Source organism: Myripristis murdjan, chromosome 21 (genome assembly GCF_902150065.1).
Source record: "Myripristis murdjan chromosome 21, fMyrMur1.1, whole genome shotgun sequence".
Lineage (NCBI taxonomy): Eukaryota > Metazoa > Chordata > Actinopteri > Holocentriformes > Holocentridae > Myripristis > Myripristis murdjan.
In genome coordinates this window covers 16,348,009-16,358,493 of record NC_044000.1, presented here as the reverse complement: position 1 = coordinate 16,358,493, position 10,485 = coordinate 16,348,009, and the positions used below count along the sequence as shown (strand labels likewise).

The window sequence follows — 10,485 nt, the reverse complement described above, 5'->3', positions numbered from 1 at the left end:
TCCTGACAAGTGCCTCAGGGAATCTGCAATCCATAATCAACAGGTATTTTTTTTTCCCCATCTGCACTTGAAGCCAATGCCACAGCCTGTTTCAATATCAGTGCCTTTGTGGGAATTCAACTGAGGGCTGTATTCTGCTCCAAATGAATTACAGCAGCCTGTGCAACACATGGTTGGCTCAAGTAAACAAGATCCTGAACATCCCCCAATACACTCTACTAACGCTGCAGAGCTCTAAACTAGACTGGGATTACTCTACCAGACACTTCACCTCATTTCTCCACATAGTTCACAAAGGAAATGAGTTTAGAGGAACAACCACCGATGTTATAACATAGGTAAGTAGAATGATTGTGAGACTGATTTCTCAAATGCTCTCTCATCTCCCATCATTTATTCAACCATTTACACCAGTGGTCACTGTACAGAGTGTGTAGACCTTTTGCCCTCCAGAGCAACATACAATGCAATTCCCATTTGAAATTTGTTCCATGTTTGTCACATTAATGGAAATTTGGATTTAAGCTCTTAGAAAATGCCCCAGGTCAGAACTAAATGTTACATGACTGCTAAAATTTCAATTCACATGAGGTCTAGTTGATAGAACTTCCTCAAATTTCCTCTTTCAATGGAGTTTTCACCTTCGATCCTTCTCCTTTGTTCTACCTGCATAGCCTTTAATGTGAAATTTTGCTACATGTCTTTCTTTTTTTCTTTTTTTTTAAATTGAGTAATGGAGATCCATTCCACAATACAATTTAAGTTTGAAAATGATCATAGCTTACAATACTGGTGAGATCTAAATATGTAACCACACACTGCAATGAAATGCAAGATTTTTGTCTTAAAGATGTTCTCATGAGAAAAGGATAAGTGGGCTCAAGTCAGTGTCCAGTTTACAGCTTCTAATTTGCAAGTTTTAAGGGGAAAGGTAAATTTGTACATACAAGCATTGCTGCCAGTCTTGCCCAGGACTGTTTGCCACTGAAATGAGGAGCCAAAACTGGTGCTGTGTGCAAATTTACGAGGGCTTTTCAAGGGTTAAAGGCTTTGTGCCATGTATACTCCAACTCCTTTGGTTCGAAAAGATTGTCTTCTCTCGCAGGAAACAGACATTTAAGTTACGCCTAAGAGATATGATAAATAAAAGTTTGACCTATCGAGGGCTGAATCATTTGGAGTCACAAGTGTGACATAAAAACCAGTGACTGAAATCACTGTAACTCTGGACTGATAACACTGATAAAATTACGGCAACTGCAGTAATCCACACAGATGAAGTGGAAAATGTGTGTATAACATATTTCTAGGGTTAGAAAGGTCGAGGTCTCCCTTTAATTTTTCCCTTAACTTTCCAATAAGCTGCAAATTAGCTGCCAACTTCAGCCTAGTGATGATTTTCTCATGCCTCCGATTTCCCTGAATAATTCTGACAGAATATCCTGTTATGAGAAAACGTGGTAAAGATGTTTTTCCAGGATGAATGCAACATGCTTTTGTATAAACATCATTTTCAGCAGGTACATTCTCATCTTCCTGGCACCTGCTTTTCTTGGTTCATACACTTTTAGCCTTGATGGCCATTTGTAATCTGTTAAAACATCATCCCTTAAAAACAGCCAAGTAGCTGAATACTGAGCTGCGACAATTCAGTAACGTGTTCCCAAAGAAAGCAGCAAACCTCACACAGAGTGGATGGAGGAATAGACAAGAAGCCAGTCTACATACACAGAGGAATAAAGTTCTACTTTCAGCAAAATTAAAGCAGCTATGCAATAAAGCATATCAAACAAAAGCCAAAAACCAGCAGAGCATAAAAAGATGTTATTAGAAACATCAGTTAAGATCGGCCTCTAAAGCTGCTGTGTACTGAAAAAAAAAAAAAAAACATCTATTGTTTGCATGAAATATATGGCACTATACTTTTGTTCTACAACTATTTTTTTAAGCTTTCTATACGAAAGAGACAAACTCTCAAGTTACCATTCCTGCAATGTAATTCCTATTGCAATACTCTTACATAATCGTTCATTCACAACAGCACACCAACCAAATCCTGTAAAACAACCACCTTGATACAGCCATGTGCAGCTAGAAACTACGAAATGTTGTCATGTCCTTAGGCTCTTTGCTCGGCACACACCAGTCGTCTGCCTCGTGGATCGTCTTGTAATGTTTCCATGCCGACTTGTTGTACACGGGCAGCCTCTCGATGGACTCGGTAGACAGTGCCTGCACGTGATCGAGAAAGAGAAGTTAATAAAGGATGTGTTCATTCACCTTCTCTTGAGAAATTCACACACATGGGTTTATGTGATGCTGAATTACCCGAATGTAGATCACAGCATCAGTTCCGTAACCCTCCAGGGAGTACAGCTTCAGGTCCCCTTGAAAGTACCTGGCGTACAGCCGCGAGATGGGAAGGCCGTAGCCGTAACCAGCCTGTGCAAAAAGTACAGCACACCTCATTTCTCCGGCCGCAAAGCCAACCCCGTCTAAAGCCCCATAACTTAACTTAAGCAACATGGAACATGGAGAAACAGACTTTTTTCATCTAAGATCATAAAATGAATGCCAGAAGTTCACAGTCAACCTTTACCTCCTTTTATTTTTTCTTCTCCTCCAGTTAGATGTGAGACTAATGACTCAGACAAATGAACAACTGAGAAAAACAAGAATTTCTTGGTGATCTCTTTGTTGTGCCAAGGGGTTTAACTTTTTGGCCAATCCACATGTCAAGTCTTACATGTAGAAACCTGCACAGCAAACTTAGGGAGAAATTCACCTATTTTTTCTGGTACAGCGTAAAACATTTAAGTGTCTGGGGCTACACAGTTTAACAGCCCAGAAGCATTCTGTAAGTTCTGCAGGACACTGAGCCCCGAGTAGGACTGCAAGAAATTATTATTTTAATCATTGATTTCTTTTGCTGTTATTTTTTTTCAATCAATTGATTAATCATTTAATAATTACAAATGATTTTGGGAAATTAGCAGAGCCCAAACAACAGCCAAGAGAACCCCAAGGTGTTCATTTTACAATGAAAAAGTAATCAGATTTTAGTATTGTAGTGATCTCAGTGAAGCTGTAAGTAAGCAACAAATGTTTTACTTGATGAATGATTAAATTGATTAACCAATTTTCGAAATTAGAATCAATTAATTTTCTATCAGTCTATTCCATTAATCGACTGAATATTTCAGCATGAGTTTAGATGAGTCCCACAACTGACCTGGCTCTTTTCAACAGTCAGTATGTAGATATATTTATTTAATAGATTCAGCTGTTCTTTACTACGGTAAATACAGTGTTGTGTTTGAGTCATAGTGGAAAATGTCAAAGAAAGGAATGGGTCACAGTCTAGCACTTATAATCTGCCATACTACAAAAGACCTGGTGAACATTAAAACACGAGGGCCAAAAAAAAAAACTTCAAAAGTAAAAGCTTTTAGTCTGTATTTCTGTCCTGTTTTATCGCTGTGACACAAAATGCAGTAGAGACACTGAAAGACGGCCGACACTTCTGCAAACGAGGAGGACTGACCAGAGGAGCAGCGCGGGACGCCTCCATGCTGGGCCGAGGAGCTGTGGAGTAAGTGTAGGTAAACAGTCTGTCAATCTTACGCAGCGGCACGCCTCCTCCACGATCGCTCACCTGAGGAGGAGCAAAACAGATCTGAACAAACACAGCATATGCACCTGACATCGTTTGATTTCTCAGACAACAGTTCATACCAGCACGCTTGTGTGAATGCAGCAGTGCAGTTTTACCCTGACGGTCAGATCTTCAGTTCCAAGTGCAACCTGTGCGTGGATGGCAGGATATTCTATGGCGTCCCCATATAACTCCATGGTGGCTCTCATGGCATTCTACAACAGGGAGGCAAAATTTTACATTTTTTTTTGTCAACAAGTTAAATTCAGAATATTGCCTGTGAAATCAGAATAACACCATGTGCTGTGCATTGGAAGGGACATTCAGAAAACGAGGCTTACCTTGAAAAGTTCAAAGACCATATGATACAAATGTGATGGAACATAGACCACAGTGATGGGATTCCCCTGTTCTGCAACTGTTGGAATAAAAACAAGGTTATACCAAAACAGCTTTCGGGGAAATGACACCAGTGTATGTATGTCTGCTGTCTAATATCCAAACAAAGTTACCGTTGAATTCCTCCAGCACCAGATCTGGGGAGTTCATGTAATACCGATCACAGAGGGTTCGTGCATTTTCATAGGCATCTACAAGGCAGAGGTATGTGTTTACAGAAAGCAGTGACAGGCAACCACAGGAATGACAGTATATTTTAATGTGTAACAGCATGTTACTCATCAGATCATGATCGTGTGCATTGTGCAAAAACTGACCGAAATGAGGATCTACCTAGCAAAAAAAAGCGGAATAATCATGTAATGTATCAGTGATTCAATGATGATCACCGAGTAGACTTAGCCTGCAAATGTTGTGCTTATTCCATATATTTTTTGTCAGCTGAGATGGTCTTCAGTGCAACTTTACATAGTGCATCTTAAAAACATACTCACCCCTCACCACCTCACTGACACGGCAGTTGGGATCAATACTGCCGATCTGTTTAGGATGCGCTGGGTTCACCTTCACTTTTCCTCCAAAGAGCAACGCTGGAATACAACAACACAGGGGTCAGCAACACAAAACATGAGAATATGGCGGCTGTCTGACAAATAAATTAGTTATATGTCCCCAGAAACTAAAACAAAACAAAAATTACATAACGTTACTGTAATGCAGCCTTTAAAACCAGGAAAAGACAATACTAATGCCATATCACAATATCCAAAATCCCAGACCATATGTAGTCTCATATCATGATATCGATATGATATCAATATGCTTAGCCCTAGATTTCAGTGGACAGTTTTAGTGTCCTATGATTGTGTTTCACAGGAACACAGTTCTGGGGGTAACACTGCACTTCACTGACAGTGTCATTCCCACTCTAAGGTTTCTGAAGAAGAAGACAAGAGAACAGAGAGTAGTGTGAGGGAGGTGTATCGTCAGGGTGTGCTCCGTCTCACAGGAGTGAGTTCAGCTGGGATCAGGGAGATGACCCGAGCTACAACTTGGCAACACTTCATTCAGTAGCGTTCACACAATGAATATGAGAAAACACCATTCGGAGCTGAAATCACACTTTTTCCACTTACTATCGTAAATCATATCATTAAATGTATATGACAAACTCTGACATGTTACAGTATATGCTGATTTTATAATGTAGGAAGGCTCCAGTGTGCAAATAGGAAACTGGCTGATGTGCTCACATTGCCCGTGCTTCCTGGTGCTCTGTGAGCCAACATGGGCTGAGCATCCCTTGCCCTCGGCCTCGACTCATGACAAATAAGCGGCTCACTCCCTCACAGGTGTAGATAAGAGAAGGGAGACCAGGTCCATTTGAAACACTTATCTACCTGGCAGAGACAAAAGCTGGCACTGTTCCACTGGCAGTGCCTTTGAAAATGACTTTGAGTGCAGACTGATTCAATGTTTGTTTGAGGCTTTACATCCAACTGACTGTTCAAAACGGGTAATGCAAAACGGCATTAACGAGGAGGCGACTTCTCTCACGCAGACAAGACTGCCTGTGGTAGAAAAACTCTAAAAAGTGTCCGAGGCTGATATAATCTGTCAACAGCGAGGGGCAAAGTAGGTTAGTCAAACAGCCTGATGCAGAACTGTTCTGATAGGGTTGACTCGGCGTTTAAATGAAATTTTACAGTGTTCAGCGGGATCTTGGCTTGGTTGTTAGAAACACCTGAAATTACTGTAAAAATGAAAGATAAGTGTTTTAAAATTCAATGTATTTGGGAGAGCAGAGCAGCCAGTACACAGCCAAACCGCTGATAGGATTACACAAAGATAAAGCCTGGAGCACTTTGAGATTTTGTCTTGTTTATGTTTTATGTTGTTATTGTTTTATACTTCTGTTTCAGGTGTTCAGTTCCCTACAGCAGGGCTCTAAAGAGAAAATGTTACGAAGACAAGAAAAAAACATTGACAAAGGCACTGATTATGCCCAAGAAATTAGACAAAAGAATCTTCTTCAATCATATTTTTTTCTTAATTCAAATTTTGTTCAAAATATCGTGAGAATATCAAACCGTGAAACCTGTATCATGAATCGAAATGTGAATCGTTACATCCCTAATACTAAACTTCTGGTGCTTTCATTATCAAGTAGAACTGCAGCAAGACATCGTGTATGATTAATGAGAGACCAAAAAAAGAAAATGTTTTATTCGAGTAAGTGTGTATTTGCAGTGTATCCACTCACTGTGCTGGTTGAGCAGCATCCTGATGGATATCCTGCTCATGTAGAACCGATCCAGGAAATACTGGACGTTTTGGCTCACCACCGGGTCTGTGCCGTAAGCCTCCTTATACTCCACCACTCCCTGGGCCATGGTGGGAATGACATCATTGTGACGGTTCCTGATATTTATTACCGCATCTGTGAAACTACATGAGGACAGAGCAGGCCGGGGTTTCAGCTTGGCATGGAAAACAAACCGGTGGTGCAAAATCTAAATTAGGCAGGGATGATGTGTATTTTAACTTACTCATATGTCACTTTCTCATCATCGGCGTTTTTGTCTTTGAACTCAAGAATCTCCTCGAAGCTTTGCACATACCTGCATGGAGAGAAACTTCAGTATCAGCACAACAACAGTGGCAGCACATGGCTTGGTAAGAGGAAAGGTGAGGAGTGAACCTGCCTACCAGCTCTGGACCAGCCGAACCGACGGGGTCTTCAGCAGGTTATCCGGCAACAAGTTGATCTCCTTCATGATGTTTGCCAACCTCACTGGCAACTCCTGTCTCAGGAAGGAGAAGGAGGTTCTCTCACATGCGTTTTCTGAGCCTGGAGGGTGGAAATATTGTTATGAGTGTCATTATTATTCATTCTTTAACATATTTGTCTCAAATTGAGTAGTGAGGTCATACAAAATCTGGGGACCATTTAAGCCTCCTGTTGCCTTCAAATTTATACTTACAACATTTTTTTAACCCCAGTAAACCTCCAGAAAATAATTATGATAAAAATTATTAGGAGTGTTGAGGTGTTGTGTTTTGGGTCTGAATGTCCCAACCTGCATGTGTGTGTGTGTGTGTGTGTGTGTGTGTGTGTGTGTGTGTGTGTGTGTGTGTGTGTGTGTGTGTGTGTGTGTGTGTGTGTGTGTGTGTGTGTGTGTGTGTATTTGTGTGATCTCTTACCGAAATCCAAAAACTGCTTCATTGAAAGAGGGGAGGGCGAAAATTTGGAATAATAGTCCACGTCTTTTCCTATGGAGACGCTGCTCCTCAGAAACCTTAAAATCCTCATGGTGGCCGCTCGGACTGACGCTGCTGTTATTCAATACGAGCCACGGGTAAAGACCGACATATGCGTGATCACGGGTGGCATTAGCGATGAACCCCAGCACACAGTATTTACGTGTGTTGACATTAGCCAGGGAGCTAACTCCTGAAGCTTCCCAACGCGCTCCTCAGACTGGGTTAGCGCTCTGCCAGGCGGAGTCGTGACAACAACGCAGTCATGTTTACTGTTATCAAAAACATACGCCAAAGCATGCGCTTCTTCAATGTTTCAATTAGCAATCAGTCATTTAGACAACGAGCCTGCTGCAAGAGGCGCTGCTGCATCAGGATGTTTGCAGCGTCAAAGAGTAAAACAGCGACGCACCGAAACAGCTCGTGATTACTTCCGTTATTGTTTCGGGATCCGGGGTAGCCAGCCTCATCTTGTATTATTATTATTTTTATTTTTACCAATCAGTATTTATGTTCAGCTGTTGTTCCGAGGAGCAGCTACACGGCAGATGTCAATTATGAGCTGTTTCTATCAAATAAAATTCGTTAATCAATTTTCTTTTCGAGCTTAGGTTGTTGTTGTGTGCGCATGTGCAGTGTTTGCCGGACATGTTTCTACGCTAAACTGTGAGGATTTTGCTCTTCATTAATTCAACATCTTTGACGGTCCTGAACTGCGTCACTTCCTTTAGTCAACTACAGAAGTGCCTGTTCAAAGTGTTAGCTGGTTTGTGGGCCACGTTTTTTTTTTTTCTGAAGGATGTGTTTTTAGCTTTTGCTCGCCAATGTTCACGGTAACGTAACGTTAGCGAGCTGCTGGTCGTGTTTGTTTGTTGTTTACGTTTGGAAAGCTGTCGAGCGGCACGAACTTGTCGCCCGGTGAGTTTTGTGGAAGCAACTCGTGCTTGGGACCCGCCAAAAGCCAAGCAGCGGCACTAGCTCGGAAGTGAGTGTTTTCTAGCTAGTGCTCGTTATAGTTTTGCTTTTGTTACGCTTCCTCGGAAGACACAATGAGTGGGGGGTTCAACTTTGGTCAAGCCTCTACCACGGGGTTCACTTTTGGAGCTAAAACCACCGCTGGAGCGGCTCCCACCACGGGCTTCGGAGTGCCGAGCTCCGCTCCTTCAGCCCCAGGCGGAGGTTTCTCTTTCGGGACCCCGGCTCAAGCTGCGAGCACCCAGGCCAGCACCAACCCTACCGGGGGGTTCAGCTTCGGCACCCCTGCTAAGAGCACGGCAGCCGGTGGGGGTTTCTCCTTCGGGACTCCTACCTCCACATTCAACCTGGGCCCAGCCTCTCAGCCAGCAGCAGCACCAGCAGGGCTCACCTTGGGCTCCGCGGCAGCGCCTGCTGCCAGTGCAGGGTTCACACTTGGTGGCAGCCTGTCCACTCAGACCACCGCCGCCCCCCCAGCCGGAGGGGGGTTCAGCTTCGGGACTGCTGCCCAAGCTCCAGCCCAGCCTGCAGCAACAACGACAGCTGCTGCAGCAGCAACATCCGGCGGCCTTTCGTTAGGAGGGTTCAGCTTTGGTGCCAAAGTCCAGGTGACCTCAGCTGCAGCCTCCACTGCTCCCACAGGGGGAGGCTTCTCCTTTGCCAGCGGTGCTACCCCTAACCTCTCCATGGGTACCCAGCCAGCTGCAACCACTGCAGCAGCAACAACAGTCCAGGGTGGTGGTGGAGGAGGATTTGCCTTTGGAATCAAACCTTCATCAACGCCCGCTCCTTCCACCCAGGCCGCCCCAGCAACAGGCCCTTCACTGTTCGCTGCCCCTGTCTCGACAGCCGCTCCCACCGCAGCCCCCACCGGCTTTGCTTTGGGTGTTGCTGCAACCACAACAGCAACCCCTGCGACCACCACAGCAGCAAGCGGAGGCCTGGGCTTCATGCTCAAACCTCTCGGAGCAGCTACCACCACCTCTGTCCCTGCCGCCACAGCCACAATTGCAGCTGCGCCTGCCTCAGTGGGCACTGCTACAGGCCTCATACTGGGTGGTCTCAAACCTGTTGCCACCACAAGCACCACAGCAACTGCATCAGCCAGCACAACAATCACCAGCACCGCTCCCCCTGTCATGTCCTACGCCCAAATAGAAGGCCTCATCAACAAGTGGAGTCTGGAGCTTGAGGATCAAGAGAGACATTTCCTGCAGCAGGCAACTCAGGTGAACGCCTGGGACCGCATGCTGGTGGAGAATGGAGAGAGGATCACATCCCTGCATAAGGAGATGGAGAAGGTGAAGCTGGACCAGAGGCGGCTGAACCAGGAGCTGGACTTCATCCTGTCCCAGCAGAAGGAGCTGGAGGACTTGCTCTCCCCGCTTGAGGAGTCGGTGAAAGAACAGAGCGGGACCATCTACATGCAGAATGCAGATGAGGAGCGAGAGAGGACGTACAAGCTTGCTGAGAACGTGGACGCACAACTGAAGAGGATGTCGCAGGACCTGAAGGAGATCATCGAACACCTGAACACATCCAGTGGCCCAGCAGATACCAGTGACCCAGTAAGAAGAGAAGAGACTTATGATTTTGCTGCAGTTTGTCATTAAAGCTGCTTTGACAGTTGTGGCTGCATGTAATATTAACTTTTATCTCTTTTTTTTTTTCTCCTTAGCTTCAGCAGATCTGCAAAATCCTCAACGCTCACATGGATTCACTTCAGTGGATCGACCAGAATTCAGTTCTTCTGCAGAGGAGGGTGGAGGACGTGTCCAAACAGTGTGACAACCAACGCAAGGAACAGGAGAAAACATTTCGCTTAACGTTTGACTGATTGATACTTGGCTAATTTTCAAAGTCTTTTTTCAAGTAGTCATAAACAGGGATGTCTTCTCAGATTGTTTTCTTTTTTCGAATGTACATCCAGTTTATCACAATTTGCTGTTCATCTTTTTGCTTTGTGTGTTTTGATCAGAAAGATGTATATTTTCAATGCAATAGCATATAAAGCATTGATTTCTTATGTAGAAAAATGAAAAACAAATCTGTTCCCCTGATAACACTGCGCTTATATTAATTAATGTGGATAAATAAATCTTTGTTGGAATCAAGGCTATTTTTTTTATTTATCAGCTTATAAAGACAAGGGCTAGGTTACCAGTGGCACTGCAGAATTTGTCCTGAAAAGGCAG

The 10,485-nt window shown here is 43.9% G+C and overlaps 2 protein-coding genes across 2 annotated transcripts; one reads left to right on the top strand and one right to left on the bottom strand.

Moving 5' to 3' along the window:
• Positions 1–372: 372 nt before the first annotated feature.
• On the bottom strand, positions 373–7,715 carry pdk1 (pyruvate dehydrogenase kinase, isozyme 1). The gene is made up of 11 exons (XM_030080837.1): positions 7,259–7,715; positions 6,764–6,905; positions 6,604–6,675; positions 6,318–6,502; positions 4,549–4,644; positions 4,168–4,245; positions 3,997–4,073; positions 3,772–3,870; positions 3,545–3,655; positions 2,329–2,442; positions 373–2,232 (listed from the first exon to the last, which is right to left on the bottom strand). Exons 1-11 carry the CDS (start codon positions 7,365–7,367, stop codon positions 2,092–2,094), a joined length of 1,224 nt encoding a protein of 407 aa, XP_029936697.1. The 5' UTR covers positions 7,368–7,715; the 3' UTR covers positions 373–2,091.
• Positions 7,716–8,046: 331 nt separating this feature from the next.
• nup62l (nucleoporin 62 like) lies at positions 8,047–10,404 on the top strand. Its single transcript, XM_030080836.1, has 2 exons — positions 8,047–9,858; positions 9,969–10,404. Exons 1-2 carry the CDS (start codon positions 8,365–8,367, stop codon positions 10,125–10,127), a joined length of 1,653 nt encoding a protein of 550 aa, XP_029936696.1. The 5' UTR covers positions 8,047–8,364; the 3' UTR covers positions 10,128–10,404.
• Positions 10,405–10,485: the final 81 nt, after the last annotated feature.

Coding starts and splice junctions, on each gene's coding strand:
- pdk1 (XM_030080837.1), bottom strand. CDS start 7,367: ATGAGGATTTTAAGGTTTCTGAGGAGCAGCGTCTCCATAGGAAAAGAC. Junction 6,676..6,763: donor GTTCGGCTGGTCCAGAGCTG/GTAGGCAGGTTC, acceptor CTCTCCATGCAG/GTATGTGCAAAGCTTCGAGG. Junction 4,645..6,317: donor GATGCTGCTCAACCAGCACA/GTGAGTGGATAC, acceptor GTTGTATTCCAG/CGTTGCTCTTTGGAGGAAAA.
- nup62l (XM_030080836.1), top strand. CDS start 8,365: ATGAGTGGGGGGTTCAACTTTGGTCAAGCCTCTACCACGGGGTTCACT. Junction 9,859..9,968: donor CAGCAGATACCAGTGACCCA/GTAAGAAGAGAA, acceptor TTTTCTCCTTAG/CTTCAGCAGATCTGCAAAAT.